Genomic DNA, 22,354 nt, shown 5'->3' on the forward strand with positions numbered 1-22,354 from the left:
GGGCGTCAATTGGGCATGGCAAGGTTTGCCTCGCCCTATCCACATTTGATATTGCGGTGTTTAACATTTTAATGGTGAGCAAAGATTTTGAAATCACAGGCACAGCGATCTCAGCACTGGAATATTTAAGACCAGAGCTGTCTTCATGTTATGCACGGTTTAGTTTAATTGGCTCATTAATCAAATCGACAGAGAGGATACTCACATATTTTCAGAACTGTTCCACTTGTCCCACGAATGAGGACACGAGTTGGTTTTGTGGGTTTGGTTTGGATTCAGGGATGTTGGTTAAAGTGGCTTTGGATAGTTTGTATTGACAGGTTTACAGGTTTGCTGAGAAGAGATGAACCACCTGTCATCTACCTAACTGTAGCTCACCATGAATGAATATCTATAACCATAACTGCTTTTACTCCATTACACCCATAAATTTACTATGCATTCTTTGTTGCCAGAGTCTCAGTTTATGATACTAAATATTCCATATAAATGTAAAAAAAAAGGTCTGCAGCCCAAAGTCAATTATGCAATCATGGTGTTAAACCAAACCTTAGTTCCTTATGAAGTTATTATATATTATTTGATTTTGAAATAGTGATGAATGAATAACTGAAAATCTATGGCCAGAATAAGATGAATTTGCTTCTTTTGAACAAGTTTTTTTTTTTTTTTTTTTTTTTTATGAAGAAATGTCGTGCAAAAGAGATGCCAGAACTCAAAGGGGACTACATTGTTAGAATAAATACTTATTGCTGTGTTACCACGATTGCAAGGAATACAAATATTCTGGTTTATTTTTTAGGCTTAAATAAAAAAATCTAAACACGTCAAAACTTTTACGACCAACAGAGATTTTTCCCGGCTTGTATGATGTGCATTGGCTTTCTTCTTAGTTTTATGGACACTCACTTACATTTAGCTTTAGCTTGTGCTTTAAGGGAAATCACACACAACGAAAAACAAAATGTGAAGCAATACAATCTGCAGAGGATTTTGGGCGCACTGTGCTATATCACAGTATATCACAGGTTGTGCGAGGTTTAATGCACTGCGCAGCTCATGTGCAGCGCAGAAGACATTTGAGGGCAGGAATGTTGTTTACGAGTGCCTCAGGGTTAGCTGGTGGTGGTGTGATTGGTCGAAGGTGGCATCCGTTGGCATTTGGACTATCATCCATTGTGTCTGGAGTTATGATGTCAACATTGAAACGGTGGACTACTGTTGGACTCACCCTATTTGACAATAAATGTGTGTGTTGTGTCAATGTACGTGTAATGTGGATGTGCAATACAAAGCAGCGCTCACTTCTGAGCTCCCACAGAAGCATATCCTTTGTCATGACTTTCTGACACCTCAGCTGAATGCAGATCATGTTGATTCATTTTTATTCAGAGTCACAGTCCATTTATTTTAACATAGTTCTTCCTGTAACATGGTCATGGCCCTATTGGTATTCAACAACTTTATTGGACCCAAAAATAAGACAAAAGGAATCATGGCTTGAACAATGTTGTTGTGTTTGTAGGATAAGCTCTTCCACGGTGCACAAGCACAAGATATCTCATGAGTGTCGGCTGACATACCTTGAAGATCAGTTGCCCCCTTCCCCATTTATGCATGTCAGCCCCTCTCTCCCGATCCATCACATAACTCTGGCAGGGGCAGAGACACTGGATAAGGCTGTGGGAACCTGTGTGAGCACCCTACCTAATCGTCCCACTCCAACTGCAGCAGATTTTAAAATCAACTTGTGTTTATGTGTGCTTTTGTGATGAAACTTCTGCAACAGAAAAGGGAGGTGATCCTGTTTTTACTTTGTTTCTTACAGGAAACAAATCAAGCGCCTCTATCGCCACACCAACTAGTTTGATAATGAAAAACAATGAAGCTTCACAGTCAGTTGTACTGTGATGGTTTAAAGTTTCTCAAAGCAAAAGAACGCGCAGAGTACTGAGCATCGCTGCTGACATATATACAGTGTGCAGCTCTTCGCCTCAAACTGTTTCAGATGTTGTGTTTTAGAAGTGCATTTGTGTGCATGTACGTTCACTGTGCACGATTTAAGTGTTTGCATGTGTTTGTGCATGCTTGCATTCGGACTTGAAATTCAAGTTCAACATGGGCCTTGTGGCAGCCAGGCTCCTGGGTCAGAGGTCGGGCTCATGACATCAACGGAACATCCAGGGGGGAGGGTCTAAATTTACACGCCATCCAGATTGCCCCCAACTCCATCCCTCACTGCTATTAATAGGCAGAGGACTGCTGCGTGGCATGCACTCGCTCGCTTCGAGAGTGTGAACATGGGACATGAAAAAACAGAGGAATCTGACCTGAACTGGCCACTACCTCTGACCACTCATTTAGTGTTGATGGCAAAGGGGCAAGGGTTTAATTAACTGTGGGGTGGAGGGGCTAATGGTTTATGTTTTATGTGTTAAATGGACTTACTGGTTCATTCAGACTACAGACAGTTCAAAGTTGCAACTACTGAAAATGTCCTATTTGGCGGCAACAGTCACTCAGGTGCTTCACATCTCATGGACCAAACACTCTTTTAATGCCGCAAAACACTAAAAACTGCCTGAAGACTAAATGCTGTTTTAGCACAATGAAAGTATTTTTTAGTGTCTTTCTCAGCATCAGAATAATTTCTATTTACTCTGTTTAGCAAAAGTGAGGCTTTGAGCTAATGCTTACATTAGCATGCTAACATGCACACAATGGCAATGCTAACATGCTAATGTGTAGCAGGCTTTTGTTTACCATGTTCACCATCTTACTTTAGCTTGTTGGCACTTTAATATTTAGTTATTGGCACTAAACACAAAGTATAGGTGAGGCTATACTTTGTCATTGGTTTTGCAGATATGTTGTCATAGCACAAAGTAGCCAATTGGACATATTGAAATTTTGACCAGGTGATGATGCTAAATGAAGTCAGGAATCACCTAGTCAGTAGGAGTCATCCTCTGGGCTACAGGAATGTCTGCACCAAAATTTCTGGCAATCCATGCAGTAGTTGTCCAGATATTTCAGTCTTGACTGAAGTTGTGGACTGACCAATCGACTAACTCGTTCAGTGACCTGGATAGATAACAAGCCACTGAGGCCCACGGGCTTGTATCTATAAAACATCTGCTACAGATTGTCAACGGGGGATGAGAATGGTTTTCTAAACAACTGCTGCCAAAAATGATAATTGGCTCCCCCGGCACAGTTCTCCTCATCCCTGAATGTGGTACATAACACACATAGAGTAACACGCGTGAGGCCAATCTGTATGAGCCTCGCGTGTGATAGCAGATTAACAGGCCACTGCTGTAGTAGATCTGGACTGAAAGGTCTCTCACGCATTGCTCTCTCCACGTTAACTCATGTTCCTGCAGCTACCTGCTCTTCAGCCACTTCTCTGTGGCTCTGTGCTTCTGCCACTGTTGGTACAATCTTTGGATTAGCTGTTTTGCACATAAAGTATGATATAAAAGCTCAACCCAGCAACTACTTGGGGAAATGATTCAAGGCATCAGGATGAAGCGGCTTCAGAGGGAAACACTAAAACAGCGTTACATGCAGAACTATTCCCTTCAACTGACAAACTTTTCCATCTTCACGTCTGGATCTTCAATTTACCGTTTCCCTTTTTTCTTCTCGAGGATATTCAATACCGACAACTTCTCCTCCGGCTGCCTGAGAGTCAGAGGGGGAAAGTTTCCATGCGGCCCCAGCGCCCGCTCTTGGCGGGACAATCCCGCTGTAGACCGAACTGTTTCCGTCTATCCACCTCTCCTGTTAGAGCACTCCCTCCTCCTCCCTCACTTTCTTCCTTTTTGCACTGTGACACAAACAGCCACTTTCCACTGCCCCAGACCTGAACCCTCATTCCAATTCTCTCTGACTCTTTCTTCCTCTCTCTCTCTCTCTCTCACTCACACACACACACACACACACACACACACACACACACAAAAGGTATGTGTCTCATTTAGTTAGAAATATAATGGCAATTGCTGAGTGTCTGAATTAAAATGAAAAACGATTGCTGATTGAATTAAAAATTAAATTTACCTGTCCAGCTGAGTATCACTGTAATTTATGTGTACATGCACACGTGTGTGTAAGGTTTTGTATATGAGTGCATGCTTGCATGTGTATGAGTGTGTGTCACACACTAAGTACTGTAGTTATGAGGGCCATGCAGTTCAGCAGCCAAGTCATTAACCAGAATATGACTTCTGCAAAAACTGAACCATAAGAAAAAAAAGAGCAAAAAAAGGGCAACACTCATTTTCACAAAGAGCAAATTTAAAAAGTAATGAGAGCAGCAGAGCTCTCGTAGGCTTTTGCCCCAGTCTTTTGAAAAGCAATAAAACCTCATTAATCAGGTTTGTATTCTTATGGCAACCGATGAAATTAGATCATATAGTTAACTTTTATTTTCCATCAAAGAGCCCAACCGTGTGCATTAACAAACAGGCTTGAATCACATCTATAAATGGCAGAGTTGGATAACAGTGTGAGACCAGACCTTTGGCTGAAGGTTGCATCGGTTCATGTTGCTGGCCCCCTCCGCTCCCCTTAGACCTGGCCTGGTCCGCACTAGATGGAGCCTTGCAAAACATCGGCACGCTGACTGAGGTAATGAGTGCAGCTACAACTGCTGCACTATGAGCAGGCTCCAGGTCTGTGGCAGATAATGTGGCAGATGACGGATAATCCAATGTACACTGAAATAATAACACGGTTTTCTTCTTCTAAATGACCATTCTTACAAACAAAGGAGTAAAATGATCATGTCACGTCAACTATGACACAATAGCACAAAATTGCTAATGCACAAAATGCAGGAGTTACGTTAAGCCCTGTTTCCTTTCTATTTCATATTAATTGTACTGATCAGTTAATAAAGTCACCATGTATTGCCACACAGTGAACCTGTGGCCCCTGAGAGTCTGGGGTGTCGGGGCAATTGACCAGTTGGCCTGGTTGATAATCTGGCCTTCTTGCAAATTCATTGTGTATCATGAATTTGCTAAAAGCCCTTTGGATCACTGGATGCCACCACCTGCAGTTGTTCCAGTCTAGACAAGCCCTAAATTACTTTCAGTATTAGAAAACAGAGTATGCACATTCACAAGCTTCAGGCTTATGAAAGATAGGGAAAGGATATTTATGGTTTATCCAGGATTTGAACCAGCAACCATCAAGTCACAAACCACTTCTCAAATGCCATGCATAAATGATAACACAATATTACGGGAACAACTTACACATTGCGGTCTTCACTCTGCATATGAATGTTGAATCATGGATTATTATTATGTTAATGCAATTCAATCTTCAAGTTAATAATTTATTTTATTGAACAAACTAATGTTTTAATGTTGTAATATGCAGTGGTCAATACACATTACAGTACATGTTGTGAAAGAAACCCTCCCACCTCTGCCTCACCACCTTTATGTATCTCCAGTACACTCTCATATCAGCTGTCAGATGAACCAGTTCCAAAGCAACAAACAAGTAAACAACCAATGAACTGATGGCAGTGAAAATATTCTTTTTCTTGAGCTTAAAGACTCAACTGGATACTTGTAGGGACGGCAGGACAATCTGATATATTGTGATAAATGCCTATACAACTGCATAATAATCAAATGCCTAACTGCCCTCCAGCACCCTCCACACACACATACACACACTCCATGGCATCTTAACTGATGGAAACTTCCCTCCCTGGCATAGTCTGGGCTGTCAGTGTGGTCCATTTCCTGCCAGGTCTGAACCAGCTGAGCCGGGGACTCATGTTCCACTCAGGGGGCCTTCAATCATTCTTACCCCTGCTGCAGGCACATGTAGTGGGTGTGAGGTCAGACTCTGGGGCACAGGGACTGAAGGAGACATGGGACGAGGTCTCCCTCTGCTGCTGTCTCATCATACAGTATGTGCCCTGAGAAAAATTCCCAAAATGGAAACCAATTCGTAAAAAGAACATGCACTCTGCTGTTGTCCAAGGAGGAGATTAAATCAGCTAGTCCAAATGGGGAAGGTGTATTTATTGGAAAATTATAGCACTCAGGGAATTTTACCTATTTTCTGGTACATAACTGACAAGTTTCCAATGACTATTCTGCATAATAGGACACTGAAAGTTATAGTAGTTATGTGATAGTTAGTGTTAGTAATAGTTTCATTATTGCAAAAATGTCTATTCTAGGGATATTTACTTCTTCATCAATCGAATTGTAATGAATAGACACAGAATGTGTCTATGTATGAGTTATTTTTCATGTTGTGAAAAAATTTATATATTCCTATTTTGTATGTGCCTGTGTATAAAACTTTTTTTTGCATGTGTATTTATCTCAAATTGCAAGATTAAAGTAAAATTGTGGAATTCAAATTGAAACTGTACTAGCATAAAAAAATCTCACACAAAACATGTGAGTCCACCAAACAGCCAACTCAGACCACTTTGACCAATCCTGAGAAAATGGTGAGGAATTAATGGGTGTGGTGAAACATTCAGCAGATTTACTTGATTGGCACTTGGACCTGTCTTAATATTAATAAAACACCTCCTCACTGGGGTATTATTATCACAAACTGCTAATTGTGTGTGCTGTAAGTTTGAATCAAATGGATGTCTGGGCCCAGTGAAAGTACATGTATCTGAACAGGTCTAATCAGGGCTCTTACTCTGGTGTAAATACATACAGTGCATACTGAGTTCATATTTTAAAGCTGCGGAACATTAGTTAATCCATGATGCAGACCTTCCTTACGAAGTTGTCTTCAAGGGCACGAACCAAATCCAGTACGCATGCGCCTTGCGAGTTATCCCGGAAGTATATCCATGCACATGGTACGTTTGACAACCTTGAGAAGACAACAAACAACTAGCTGATAGCTTATGTGTTGCAATCAACAGTTCCCGTGATGCCAGTAACAAGACTACTGTAAGTTGCACATTTTTTTCTTTTTGTTTCTAGGCGTAAATACGCGAAAGGGCACTTCAGGTAGAGATTAAATCTTTGTTAGTCCGCTTTTCCAGCAGTTTGGTAAGATAGCAAACCCAGCTAACGGTAGCATGTGTAAGCCTTCCAGCTGCCGTGTCTGTCTAAATGTAGCTAGCTATCGCCAAACGTCGTTTTAATTTACTTTACAATTTGTCATTGCGCTTTAGTCAGTCTTTAAGTTTTGAACTCAACTGTGAATCCAAAATGATGTTACTCAACAAGAACGTAGCCAGCGTTAGCCAGCTATGCTAAAAACAAACTGCCGTTAACATCCAGCTAATGTCGCAGTACAGTCACTGTATGGGTTACTATGACACCCAGCTTGTAATGATCTATGGATAGTGAAGGAAATCACAAGTGTCTGTAGTCACATACTCCATCAGGACATTGTAATTTTTTGAGGGATTAAACATGCTGAAGAAGTTGTGTGCCGTACAGATCGTAAAGCTCTTGTGGGATTAGCGATTTTGGACTATAAACATATAATTACATGGACTAATGGGGGCCACACCAAATTCAGTAATGCTCGATTTAAACATTTTTTTTGAGTTTCTGTAAATTGAAATCAGTTCCTTTTAATAATATTTAATCTCCCCTGTCAAGAGGTTGTATTTATGCCAACATTTATGCATGTCTATCAATATCAGTGTTTTCTTTTGCTGTATATATTGAAGTCTTAGGAGATGGTATGAAATATATATTTAAATTAGTTATACCATTATACTCTCCAAATAAATTGCTTGTATCTGGCAACGCTACATCATCACTACAGTGAAGTATAACAGCGCAAACATGAGAGCAGTTAGACGATCAGACAGGTTATAAACAAGCAAACAGTGGAACCACATAATCTGATTTCAGCAAAAAAGGTCCGATAAACCCTCTTCACTTTCTGACCCACACTGAACAGCATGCCCGCAAGTTTTTGACTAGCTGATGAACATATTGGAACACTTAACAGCTAGACTGGGATACTTCCCTACAGGTGGAATGGCTGATGTCACATCAAGGCATATACTGTGGCTTGGATCAAGCAAACCATGAACACTGATCACATCCTGTGGCTTCTCATTATGCAGCCCTCTTTTGAAAAAGATCTTTTTTTTTTTATCTTTGCCTTTATCTACTTTTGACAATAATCTGCAATAGCAAATGAAACAAAAAATTGCACCAGGCAATTCTACAGGATACTTGTGCAGCTTCATTATCTTCCCAGTTGTTAGTGTGGTTATAAGAAATACTGCTGATGCTGATTCCTGAGATTGACACTGTAGATGACAACAGTTTCCCTCTCCTGTCAGATACCCTCTCTACCAACTGGGTAACCCTCAGCTGAGGATCTTCAGACCCAAGTGGTTCCTGACTCTGGTGAGGCCGGGAAAAGAGCAGCCTCCTGACACTGTCCAATTTCGTGTCCCAATGGAGTAAGTCTTTACTTGCACGTCTTCCCCATCATCATGTAGAGACACATAAAGGAAATACAAAGGCTGACTATTCTACTGTTATGAAATCCCATGTTGTTAGCTGTCAGTCTTTGTAGTATCTCAATCAAAAGGATTACTATAAGGAATGGCAATTGTGAGGTGGTCCCAGTTTAGAGGTGGCTTTAGGCAATAGTGCCAGGACCACCAAAAAGTTTATTGTTGGCAGTGCTTGCCATTGAAGTTTTTTTTTTTTTTTGAAGCTGAGTGACTGATGATTTTGTTTATTAAAATTAGAATATAGTTAAAAATGTACATGACATCTCCCCTCGACTTCAGTGATTGACTACTCAGTCAAGCCAGTAAGTGTTTCAGCGCTACTATTTAAGCCTTTCTGAAAGGGTGGGAAATAGTCTGTATTTTTTGGAAGTGAATTTTCATGTGATCAAGGAAATATGTATTTTCATACATCCATGTCTTTAGTTTAATACTCCATCCTCAGGTAGGTGGGTTGTACTACAAGTAATGCCACTGTAAAGCTATGACTGTACTCATCACTAACATTACTGGCTGATGCAGTTTGTGTGTCTGTGAAGAATTAAACTGATGGCTGAATTTTATCAATTTTCTTTTTTTAAGAAAAACATGATGCCTACATTTGACACCTACTTAAGGTTCAGCAACGTCAAGGTTAATACATGTTTATTTTTCTTTGAATAAGAGCAAGATGCACAATGAGTGTATTGCTTGTTTCACAAAGTCTTTCTCCAGTCTCCATAGAGCCATACGTTATTCTCCTGAAACTGCTACTGCCAACAATCATAGCTCCTTATAGTTTTAAGTCTATGAATTGTTTCAGAGGTTATTGTGCCTTTATCAGCTGTTGCAGCAACATTTAGAGTGCTTCTTAAGAATAAAAGTATAACAAACTGATGTCCTGTGTAGGTTGTAAATTTTACTATTATGAGACTGCAAAATCAGTTATTGTATTTGGCATCAAAAGTTATTTTGCTTTTGTTAGACTATAGTAGTAGTTTAATGTCATTCAGACATATTATATAATGAACATATGTTTCGCATTTTAGGCTGCAATAATTTGTTTTTACTGGCACTGTAGCAATGTTTCTGGACGTATTTTGCAGTGCGGGTTGGGCAACATGGCCACCAGGTGGCATGACAGCCTCAAGAACAGGAATCCTAGGTGTGATTCCCCAACAGCACAGACAGTTCTTACCACCTTATGCTGTCTTTAATGAGCTCAGTTGTAGTGAGGACTTGTGAAAGGCTGACATTGGCAGCAGGAGGTGAGGTCAAAGGTACATTTGTTTGGCGCTGCAGTGGAGGTTTGAGCCCTGTTGTTGACAGCTCAATGTCAAACATTCGTCCCCTGGAGGAGCCAATATCAATATCGATGCAGAAAACGCACTGTTCTTGATCATTCTCCAAGACTCATGTTCAGTGGAGTATGCTATATATAACACCACTCTCCTGCCTCCCGATCTTGCCGTGTTGTTTTTTGTCTTACAACTAGACATTTGGTGAGTTTGGACAACATGGATTCTGTTGTAAAACGCAACAGGAGGTCCTTGCCAGTCAGCACTTAGTAGTGATGAGTTGATGTTGACTAGCTCTGTGAGCCAAGGTCACTGAGGTTAGCAGTGCTCCTCAGGCAAAGAGAGGGCCAGAGCCTACATTAGGGAGAAAAATTGAAGTTTGAGGCAGATCATCTATGTGTCTCTGGTGGGGTTTAGACCATAATCTGTTCATCCAGGTGCCTGGCCTCCCACTCTGATTTTTGCCTCTTCTCTGCCAAACTCCTAGGGTGCTTATGTAATTGTGTGTGCGTATGTGCCTGTGTGTGTGTCTGTGTGTGTGTCTGTGTGTGTGTGTGTGTGTGTGTGTGTGTGTGTGTGTGTGTGTGTCTGTGTGCATGCTTGTCAGTGTGGGCGAGTCAGTTTGTGAGAATGGTGTGTGTCTTTGTGTATATATGCACAAAAGTGGGTAAGTGCAGGGTGCGTGTGTGTTTATAAGGGTGTGTAAGGTTTTTTTTGTTTCTTGGAGTCTTTGATGCCTGGGAGAGGTGCATGGCTGATTGATATGCTGCTGGGGCCTCAGTGTGCGCTTGAAACACTGTTATTTTATTACTTTTCATACACACAGTGTTGTAAATTGACACACATGGAGAGACAGTGACAGAAACCAAATATCACTCCCACTCCCAGCTTATTGATGAGTCTGAGTCACTACGCCAGTGAAAGCTGTTGTAGTTATGACTCTCGAGGGTAGGTGGTGTTAGCGTGGGTAAGTTGTAGTGCCGAGCAGCTGTTAATGAGAAGTGGTAATGTTGGCGTTCTCAGGGCAATAACACAAGGTGGCCTTTATCTCAATGACACCTGGGAGCTAGATATCCATGGTTGTCTGTCTTGTTCTCTTTTGCTTTTTTTTCTAGCTATCTTGCTTGTTTGCAGTATCGCTCACTTGTTATGATCTGCGCATGTCTTTCTCTGTCCTCTCCCTCTGTCCCACCCTGGACTCAGTTATTTATTGTGCTTTTCTTAAACGCTTTGCAACACGTCCAAAACCAATCCCTCTTTGGCACTTGTTGTGTGAGACACCTGGCATGTGTTCGTGTAATTCTCTTTCTACCTGCTGGAGGGAAGTATTTCTTTGTCTTTTTGATTGTTCTCAAACCTTTTGTGCTATGTTAGTATTTCCTCTCTGCTCCAGAAGGAACATCATCAAATTTCTAGGTTGACACCCACACACACACCTCTTGGACCTCACCTGGCATGGCTAGCGGCCAATGCTGACACACACACACACACACACACACACACACACACACACACACACACAAAGAAAAGATCACACTGCTGAATGTTGTGTTCACTTACTACTCAGTCACATTTTGTGCTGCGATGCTAATAGTTACGAAACCAGACCATGGTGTGGTTTTCTTACTTCAATCTGACAGTAGCACACTGACCCTGTTACAGAGCAGCTCTCATTGTCTTCCCTCGCCTACAACTGTTCAGTACCTGTTGGATCAAACAATGTTATGATTGCCATGGCGATGACTCTGTTTCTGTTCCCTTGTTCCACTTTCCAAGCACGTGGCTGAAGTTGGAAACTGGGTTATTTTTCATTCTAACCAATTCTCAGTTTAGGTCATAGAAGTCATTTAGCCTGCTAGTCGAGGAGTGTAACTAGCTGTCGCGTCTGTGCTGACCTTTCTCTCAGTGAGGAGTTTAGTGACTCCTGGTGACCTGTTCTTTGATCTATTTCTGTTCTATTGTCAGACCGAAAACCTGAACAATATATCTAATCCTTCACACGCTGCTCTTATACTCTCAACTTCTCAACTCGCTCTTCTCTCCCTAAGTCTCAGGTTCCTCAATGGCTTTCCCTCTAAACAAAGTCTGCTATTATGATCTTGATACTTAGTGTTGAGCAACTTCTGTGCATGTATTGTCTGTGTAGGTGGGAGGGTTAAAGTAGTGAGTGTGCATATCTCGACTCAAACCTGACAATGGGGCAGACTTACAATGAGGAGCGGCTTTCTTTTGCCTTTCATCTGCGCAGAAAACAACTCTCCTGTTTCTTTCTCACCACTAAGCCGCTCTGACACAATGCACTTTGATGTTGTGTGTGTGTGTGTGTGTGTACGTGTGTGTGTGTGTGTTTGTGTGTGTGGACTGTTTGGTGTGCCTTGGATGTTTAGCCTACATTGTGTTTAATGAAGGTTACACATAAAGTAAAATCTGAGAGGCTTATGAGAAGACACAGTGTTAACATGTCAGAGGGACAGTTCAGCTGTGTTATGGAGGAGTGTTCCTCCACAGTATGTAGTTTAAAGTTGTCCTGTCTGGCAGTCACTGATGGTAACGGCCTGGCTATGTATGGTGTTCGTCTCTGCTGATGCATTTTTCTAGTGTTTAGCATGTATGTCATCATGATGTTTTCCACTTGTACTATGATATAATATCTTGCAGTATGTGTTGATGCAAAAAAGCGATTCAGACAGGGAATTCTGTCAAAAAAATTAACATCCATGTCAGCTTTAATTGGGGTTTTGTAAGCATCATTTTTGTAAATGGTCAAGGCAACTTACGTACAGGAATAAGAGACCACATAGCTGATGATGTGTTAAAGGACTGAGGTTCCTCCAAACTGCAGTACGTGCCTGTCGCCTGCCACTCTGCATCACATCTATGTGTGGCTCCTCTTCTTTTCCGTTCCTCTGTAATACTTAAAGATGATCTGCCTACCAAAAAGGCACCATAAAAAGTCCAAATGTAGATGCAGCCCAGTTTCTATCAAACAAGGAGCCACATTAAAAGCTTTCCAGTGGTTTGCCAAGTCAAGTTGCTAAAACAAGCAACCTTTCCAAGGAGGATTCATGGTTGCCACAAGAAACAGGATGGTCACTGAATCATCCCTATACAAAGTAGTGTTCATTTTAAAACGAGGACATGACAACAGCAGTACCCCCATTCTTTGGATCAAATGTTGTTATAGCAATTACTAATTTACTAGTATTGTGGCACGGCATTCAGTTTATACAGTGGAGAACACACACACCATTTTTGAAACATGACTCACCATGATGACCGCTAATTCTACCCAAGGATGAAACTAAAATACCAGACAAACATAGTTTTTCACATAACATTTATTCAATTGCCCACTTCACTGCCACTTAACCAACTGCTTGTTGTTAATCTGATAAAAGGGTTTACATCAGTATGTCTTGTCCTTTCTGTGAAAATAGGTCATTATGGGTCAAACCTGCAGGTGGCAGCAATACACAGAGTACAACAATAGCATACATACACATTTGATTATGTTATCAAATCAAACATAACTGATGCCCCGGGAGGTTTTGTTTTAGTGAAACTATGAATCGAGTTTTGCTTTTTTTGTGGATAATGTACACTGGTGAGGAATTTCATATAGTCATAGCTGAGTGACCTAAAGTATATTGCAAATATGCTGGGCTAAAATGTGACAGTTCTTTTGTCATGTTACACATTTTATCAACGTGTTTAAGGATTAAAACTGGAAAGCATTTTATTATACCTAAAGTTTGGTCCCAGAGACTTGTTCAGTGGAAATATTGTTGATTTAAAGTGTCGATAGAGCATCTGTTTGTTTGTCTGTGAGTAAAACATGTTGGATTATTTTGGGAGAGTGCATATGTAAAGTTTTCAATCCCTTTCAAGTTTTCTACATTTTGTTATGTTATGAGATGCTTCTATAGCTTGAGTGGAGTCCATTTGTACCTAATTGCATTGATAGACACCTGTCTGCATAAAGTCTCACAGTTGATGGTGTGTGTCAGAGTGAAAAGCAAACCATGAGGTTGAGAGAACTGTCCATAGACCTGCAAGACAGGGTTGTGTCTGGCCAAGGCCCCCCTGGCCCCCTTTTGGTGGCACCCCTGCATGCACAGGTCAGGTTGCTGCAACCAAATTTAAACCAGCCACCAGAGCAGACTAGAGTTAAAATTAGAATTAAAAAGAAAATAGAAAAGGACAACAGAATAACTAGCATTTTGTTCAAAATAGTTTCAAAAACATGTCTAAAAAAAGTGTGACATCTCCAGCTGATGGTTCACACAGAGTGAGAGCCAAAACTGCATCCTTGCTAGCTTGAACACACTCACCCTCAAATTTTTCAAACTACAAAAGGATGTTCTAAAATCACTCAATATCAATAACAGTAAGAAAGATAATATTAACAAACCTTTTGCTCTTATCAGCCAGGTGCTAAACAGATAGTATGATACCCTCTTCCTACACAGGATCTCAGGCTGTGGCAAAGGTTTACATTTCAACAAGACAACAACCCGAAGCATACCACCAAGAAAACAGGAGTGGTTTGGCAACATCTCTGAAGGTCCTGGAGTGGCCCAGCTAGAGTTTGGACCTGAACACAATAGATTATCTCTATAGAGATCTGAAAATGGCTGTACACCGATGCTCCCCATCCAACCTGGTTGATCTTGAATGATTCTGCCAAGAAGAAAGGTGTGCCAAACTTGTAGGATCATTTTCAAGAAGACTGAAGCCTGCCAAAGTACTGTACAGAGTGCTTTAACCAAGTACTAAGTGAAAGGTCTGAATATGTCTTGTGTAAATTGGATATTTCAGTGTTTTCTTTTTAATAAATTAACAATAACACTCCCAAAAGTGTTTTTGCTTTGACATTGTGGAATATTGTGTGTAGATTTATAAGAAAACATCTGTTTATAGATGCATCTGAAACAACAAAATGTGGAGAACTTGAAAGCATCTGATAACTTTCTGTGTGCAGTGTATTTACAACCAGTTCCACAACCAACTGTAGTTCCCTTTGTAAAGCATTAACAAAGTCATTTGTTGAGGATGCTGCCATATAAATTGCTGAGTCATCTGCATATATAGAGATTTTAATCATGTCTTGATTTAGTTTTTTTCCATTGAGCATGATCTATGTCATTGAAAGCTGTGCCCACTACGCTCTACTCTCTGTGCGTTGGTCTTTTCATGTCAATGTTGAGTGACATACTCCATAAGCATACTTACAGTTAGCACTGTAATTACTACCCTGTAATCATAATCCTTACTGCAGAATAATTACTTATTCACAACTCTCCAATCTCTTCCATTTTCTTCAGTCAAATATTGGTTGGGAGATAAATTTGAAACAAAAATTAAATTCTATTAAAGTTAATGAATTAAATATTTTGTTGTGTAAAATGAGTTCATGGCTTATTTGACTTACATGACTTGATTTTTATTTATTTATTTAAGAATACTTTTGGCTGTTTTTGCCTTTATTTGATAGTTGGCCATGGCAATAAACAGTAGCCATGGAGATATAGGATGACAGGGATGACATGCAAGAATAGGTACTTGGCTGAGATCAAACTGGGCATAATGTGGTTTTGTGGTACTTGTCTTAGACCACTAGGATTTCCCAATTTCTTGTTTTCTTTAACATCAGTTATAAAGAGGGGTTTCAGCATCTACAAACATTATTCAGCCAAAAATCCAGATCTGCTAAATTTTATTTTCAGTCAATATTTCTTGTGTGTATTTGAGGTTGAAGATGATTGGTGAATGGGTGGCTGTAGAGGGCATCCTTTATGTACAACAGAGGCATTACCCATTCACCTGGCAGATGTTCTTTTAGCACGAGCACATTAATGGACAAGTGGCATGCTGTAGTCTCTGAGCTTTTAGAATACATTCACTGTCCTTATTGTCAGAGACTGTCAAAGCTGCCTCTGTCCCGTCTTGCACTTCTCCAACCATGCCCTTTCACCTACTTCTCCCATTTGCTTTCGGGGCACAGGTGTAAATGGACAGCCTTAAACTACTGGAGCTGATACTCCCAATCTCCTTGGCTCAGTGTGAGTTAGCCCATTTGAGAATAGGAAATGTCCAGGAGCATGTGGATTCATTGCAGATGAAGTGTTACGTTTGAGAACAACTGTCAGGAGGTGTGCGATTGATGAATCCGCTATATTGTCACACAAAACTACGTCACAGCAAGGGGAAACAAAGGCATCAAATTTACCCTGTTTCTTCATCCATGCCTTCACACCTTCAGAGACCTGTTTCTTTTAGCACCACTTGATATCAGATTTAGGTCGTATGTCTTCCTTCTACACCTCCCCTTGAACAATGCAGAACAATATAACTTTTTAAAATTCTTTTCAATGATGCCAGTGAGCCTGTTTTAAAACTGCTTGGCAACAACGGACCATAATTGAACCTAATCCATCGTCTGCGTCATCCGATGCCCTTCTAGGTTTTGTGTTTGGAGTTCTTTCATCATCTTGGGTGAGGAATCTTTGTAGCATGTGTGTTTGAGTATAAATATATACCAGTTGCTGAGGAACGATGCCTTCAGCTCTGGCAGTTGCTGAAGACAGGTTTTCATTCTTCCTGCGAGGCAGAAGTGTGAAAGGTTAGCTTGTGGAGTCAGATGAGTGTTTATACTGGGATGATGATCAGATGCTGCCTGCATCACTATTGGAGACACCACGCCCTTTGTCTAAGGTTAGCCTTGTTTACTGTATGTGCACGCTTGACTTGACATTTTCTCCTCAGCTTTTTGCCCAAGGCTTTATTTCAGAATGGATTCCAGTTTGTAGCTGAACTGGTCATGTATTGACTCAGCTTTCGAATGTAACCCCTGTAAATGTAGTGTTGAGTATTTGTGTATGTGTGTGTGTAGATGCATTCATAGTATATCTGTAAATGCATAATGTAAATGTATAAATTAGATTTGTAGACGTTATATTCTATTTACGTGTTTAATCTATTTGTTATTTTTTCATTTGACTTATTACTGATATTGATAAATGAATTATCTTTAACTTGATGTGTGTTGTCCATTTTCTTTTTCTCATTGTTTTATCTTGGTATACTTACTGTTTCAGCTATAACATATATAAACATGCATGTGCATCTTATGCAGAGTAACAGACATGACTGTGCTTGCACATGTTGCATACATGGTGACTGGATAATTGGAGTGGGAAAAGCAGATGGATTTAGATTGGGGAAGGTTCCTCATTAATCAGGATCAGTGTTCCCTCTGCTAATGATCCAGAGGGGACCTTGCAGTCTCAGAGCCACTTTCCTCCCTTCCAGTTCCCTGCCCCTGCTTTCTAGGAAAACCCGTCTCTTAGTGCAATAACTCTCTCTTTCTTCCTCTCTTGATCTCAAGTACCCCGGCCACTCTGCTCTGCTTCACTGCCCTCTGGCACACACACTGTGAGAGGGGGGTTATGGAGAGAGGTGGGTGCAAATGGAGCAGAAAGGCGCATCTGCATGCCACATCTTTGGAAACACATCTCTTGCCTCTCAACTGGGTAAAGGGAGATGAATAGGTCTAAATAGGCCTTAACAAGTTTGTTTACACCTTTCTTTACACAGTGATGCAGAAACTCCACCACCTTAACACCCTGAGTGGTCCTGAAACAGTACTGGCTCTGAGAGGCAGAGCTCAGTGAGTGTTTCGTTCTCTTGTCTCTCAAAGGCAGCTGCCTGAAGTTAGTGTTTAGTAGAAAAAACCAAACATAATCAACAGTCACCACATCAAACCATCCTGTTTGCTGTTATGGTGGAATCAAATGTGGAAATAGTTACTGAAGTATTATAAATGCAAGCGTACCTCTCTCGATAAACAGAACTTAGTAGGTCAAATGGAAGTGTTCTAGGGCTACATCAGTCTCAGCATTGCCAAAATTTAGCGTATTATAGAGGAAAAGGCAATTGTTTGTACAGCATGGAAACATATATTACATCATTCTTAGGTACAAAGAGTCTTTGTGTTCACAGATGGGATTTTCTCATGCAAATGTTTGCCTCACCTAATATTGTTACAACAGCTCAAGGTATTGTGCTGTTTACTCTGAAAGACATATGAGGTGATGGAAGACGCCATATGCGAGGCACTCATGCCAGACCACAGCGTCGCTATTAAGCACTTTGTCAGACGCATTTGGGAAGTGCTCTCTACTAGGCTAATCCAATTGGCTAGATTGATTAGCCATTAAAAGCCTTTCTTCCTCTGGTCGGAGAAATTCGTTCCAAATGCTGCCCAGTGGGCTTGCTTCAGCTGGGCTGGCCCACTGGATTAGTTGGTGCCAGGCCCACTTCCTGTGTAGGGTTTCACCGGGCGCGATCAATACATGCAGACAGATAATTGGATGAACACTGACACTCACATTTCTCTTCTCTCCACTTTATGATCCAGAGAATAAAAGCTGACTATGGGTTCATAGGGGTGTGTCCTGTCTGTTACAGTAGGTAATATAACAACAGAGTTTATGGGAATGCAGTGTGGAAACAGGTTCTATCATTTCTCTGTCTGTGTCAATTAAGTGAATGTGGTGTTATTTGATGGACAGTGATCCAGCATGTAACCCTGCAAGTGCAGGACTGCAACCTCAGACATCCTTCCTCACTCCCTTCCGTCTCACACACACATTAAAACCACTCCTTACTACATGCGAACACTGATGCTGGATGCTAAACTCCTGTTCTCCTCTGTCTCTCTTCCTCCCTGTTTGTGTGTCTTTTCTGTCTGTTCTGGACATGTCTGGACAGAATGACCAAGTATGACATACAGAACTACCTGGAGAAGATCTATAACGTCCCTGTCGGAGCCGTCCGCACGAGGATACAGTTTGGTGAGTGTCTTCACTGCTTACAAACACATACAGAGAACTGTTACATTTACAGAACTTGCAGTGGTTGATGCTTCTTCACAAAATATTTACATTTCTCATAGACTTACTGACAGTGTAGGTAGTAGTGGACAATAATTTTTTTCCACAAGCCCCACCAACAGTTAGTAAATCAAGCTGTAGGTCCTCACGAGTCCATTCAAGGCCAAGTAACTGAGAGCTGACCTGGGGCCAGAGTGAGGGTTGATTAGGTGATATGACCTAAAGTTTATATCACATTATTGCGATAATAAAAGGGATACTCCACTCAAAACATGTTTTTTCCTGTTTTCATTGTGTTAGCAATGTAAGGGAACATATCTCAAGAAAAAAATATTAAAATAACTGATATATTTATTAGCACCAAATAAGAATGAAAATGAGCAACATAAAATTGGCAAAACGTGCAGATTCTAGTCAGCATCGATCCATGCTTGAGCCTCAGTTTTGAAGTAAATCCTCCTTTGCGTTGGCCCTCAAAGCAGTCTGAAGTAAAATGATTAGCGTACACATATAGAGTTTTCCAGTTGTTATTGTTGTTGTGGGGACATTTCCATCAAGTTAATCCACTATATGCACTCTATGCTTGTGATATCAACGTCCACATCTTTGTGTTTGCAAAGAAAACAGTAGTTAGTGAATATAACTCCAGGTCTTTGCAGAGCATGACACCATTGACGGTGACAAAACTGGTCCACTGCGCACCCCTAGTCCAAATTTTATGTTGTCTTAATTGAGTCAGGTAGGATGCTGTTGTATTGCCATGAGTCTAGGATAAGTGTGCTAATATGTCTAGTATCAGAATGGGTACGGTGGACTGTCTGGTCACATGATGTGTCATCATCACAGGAGAAATATATGTTTTTCACATGAGATGGAGAGACTGAAGTGCAGGATGTTGCTACTTTCTTCAACAGGTCTGACTGTCTACGGGTCAGTTTCGGATCAAGTCCAAAACCTCTAACTCACCTAACATTTTTTAGATAGTCTGTTTTCTTTGTTTAATCGCATTAAGTGCACTGACTATGTGGAGGATTTAAAAATGAAAAAAGTACAATAATGCAATGTACACATCATCGCTTGAGTCACTGACCTAAGGACAGCAAGTGGCCGAAGAACGTCACACACACCATGACTGTACATCTATGTAAAGACATGGAGCCCAGCCAAGCTTTTTAGAGAGGGTGTTAAGGCAGTGGTGAAAACACTTGATTCATGGTATGCAGTACCAAGCCACAAACATTTCATCTAGATTAAAATCCTAAAGTTGAACTTCAGCTGTTGTGAGTAAATCGATCCAATGTTGCACACACAGTCTCAGTATGCTAAGCTCTTAACGTCCTTCCACCATGAGCTAAACAACACTGTAAAGTATATAAATAGTTTGATAACTTCATTAAAAAAGGTAACTTCAGCTTCTTACCGTAAACAATGGCTATCCAATACATTTACTTGTAAGTCATATTGTGTTAAAATTTGATATACAAGATTACTCACTACGGCCCAATATTAAAAATATACTGTGACATAAGTGTTTTGGCAATCTGCACCTGAAATATGTCTTTTGAAGTATCCAGCATTTACTGTCCATTAACAATCTATAGTCATGAAAGATAAGAAGTTACAAGTAGCTGTGGTCAACTTGAATTCATGTTAGTTTCCAGTGATGAAAACTACAACAGAAAATGGTTTCAAAGCATCAGTTGAAACTTCTCAAACAACTCCTGCAGCATCATCCCCTATTGCTGTCCATTCACATGCTCAGTAGTTCCAGCTCCAAGAGAAACTATTGGATGGAGTTTATGATGTGTAAACTTACTGAACTAATTTTTTGTCCAGATGAAAATAAGTTGTTCATCGTCTTATGCTTGTGCCCTCTGTAATCCTCAAGATTGTATCCATCCTTGTGGCCTTTTTAATTGGTTGATAGTTTTGCAAAGTCAATTTTGTTTATGGTGTACGTAATTCACAGAAAGATGATTTTTGTTTTAGGAAGCATAAAGTCAAATTGGTTCTGTGTTGGAGACTGTAAGCGGTGGTTAGCGCCGATTAGAAATTTCAGCTCGTGATGTAGACGGTCTTCCCATTGACATGCAGCAGCGGGAGTGTTTTCCAGGGGCTAGTTGCGGTAGTGGTTAACGTGCCTGGCTCTCCTTTCCCCTAGCACACACAGCTGCTTATCTGACAATCTGCTGCTGCAGCATTCCAGCCTCCAGCTGTCCCAGGACACCCCACGCTCCCTCCACACAAACACATACTATTCACTTACAAACTTGCAGCTTCAGGGCCCTAACTGCCCCATCCCTTCCTGCCTCCTTGTCAAGGATGACCATAGAAGTGATGGTGTTTTATCATTGACTTAATAATCCCTCTGTCTTTTTATTGGAGGAGGAAACTGCTTAAGTTTGCATGGACTGATTTGGGGGCTCCCTATGAGTCTAGGAATTTGCAAGTTCATGAAAGAACAGAAGGAGAGGATATATGGGTGGCTTCAAGTTGAAGAGACACTGACGAACAGCTGAGAAAAGGAGGCATGAGCCCCCTCTGTGCTGCGCCTGAAGGGCCACAAGGAGCCCCCTCTACCTCTGGAGGAGAGACTGGGAAGGAGACGTGGAGGGAGGAGGAGAGAGGCGCCTAGCATAGCCTAGCCTACAGTGTGGAGGACCCATTAACACTGTTTATTAGGGTTGTGTCATTAAAAGCTAGGGAAAAGGAAAGCCCCTCGGGAGGGTGGGTGGAAGGAAAACAGTGAGCTGTGGGGGGACAGAGGAGTATAGAGAGGAAAGAGCGGCTCAGGGCCCCTGGTGATCCCGAGGTGCGTCAGAGAAGGTATCCCTTTCTGCGTCAGGAGTTCCACTCCATTGGCAGCGTAAAGACGGGAACGGGCAGAGGAGAGCGAGGGGCGCAAACGACCCTTTCTTCCCTCCATGGGCGGCAGGGGTATTTTGGAAGAAGTTGCCATGGTTACCCCTCCGGCCTGGGATTTGTAACATGATAGCTGGCTGCCAAACCGCAATCTCAAAGTGGGAGAAATTGTGCTTGCGTTTGCGAGTGTTGTATGAAAGCTCTGTCTGTGTGTCTGCATGTGTTAGGAAAAGGCTGTGTGAATGAAGAGACACACACTCTGTACCTTTGTCAAGGTGTGCACTTCATGTGCGTGTGTCTTTTGTGTATTTCTTGTGTGTGGAGGGTCAGGTCAGTGCCTGACCTGGCTCTTTCAAAGGTAGTAGCATTTTCCTATGCATCTCCTCAGCAATCATAAACTCTCACACCCACACAGACACGCACAGACACACACACGCACAGGCACACACTCTTCGTTACCTCGGTCTCCCACCCACACAGGGGCCTCCAGTTAGCCAGAGGGGCGTGGAGGGGGGGTGTTTTACAACCCTGCTCAGGGCTTTCCCTGAGCAGTGGGCTGCTTGGCTAGTGATTACTAGCTCCACGTACCACACACACACACACACACACACACACACACACAAATGACTCATTACAGCGGAATGTTTCTCCTGTTTTTCATGTCATAAACCGTTCCCATGGCAATGGCAGTTACTCAGAGGGCCTGTTGACTTGACCACCAGGGTCCCATTGAGATCAGAGTTCTGAGGCAGAGATGAACTGTTTGATGCGTGGTCACTATCCATCATTGATAGCAGGGTTATTATCGTAATGTAAAGACTGTGATA

General features: G+C 41.4%; 1 protein-coding gene across 1 annotated transcript in view; it reads left to right on the forward strand.

Annotated features, from left to right (window-relative positions):
- The first annotated feature begins 6,846 nt into the window (after window positions 1–6,846).
- mrpl23 (mitochondrial ribosomal protein L23) overlaps window positions 6,847–22,354 on the forward strand; it is a 35,780-nt gene continuing 20,272 nt past the window's right edge. The window contains exons 1-3 of the mRNA XM_076732827.1: window positions 6,847–6,956; window positions 8,318–8,440; window positions 18,544–18,626. Coding sequence (XP_076588942.1) covers window positions 6,937–6,956; window positions 8,318–8,440; window positions 18,544–18,626 — 226 coding nt within the window. The 5' untranslated portion in view covers window positions 6,847–6,936. The remainder of the gene's footprint in view (window positions 6,957–8,317; window positions 8,441–18,543; window positions 18,627–22,354) is intronic.

This window comes from Chaetodon auriga, chromosome 6 (genome assembly GCF_051107435.1).
Source record: "Chaetodon auriga isolate fChaAug3 chromosome 6, fChaAug3.hap1, whole genome shotgun sequence".
In the NCBI taxonomy this organism is placed as follows: Eukaryota; Metazoa; Chordata; class Actinopteri; order Chaetodontiformes; family Chaetodontidae; genus Chaetodon; species Chaetodon auriga.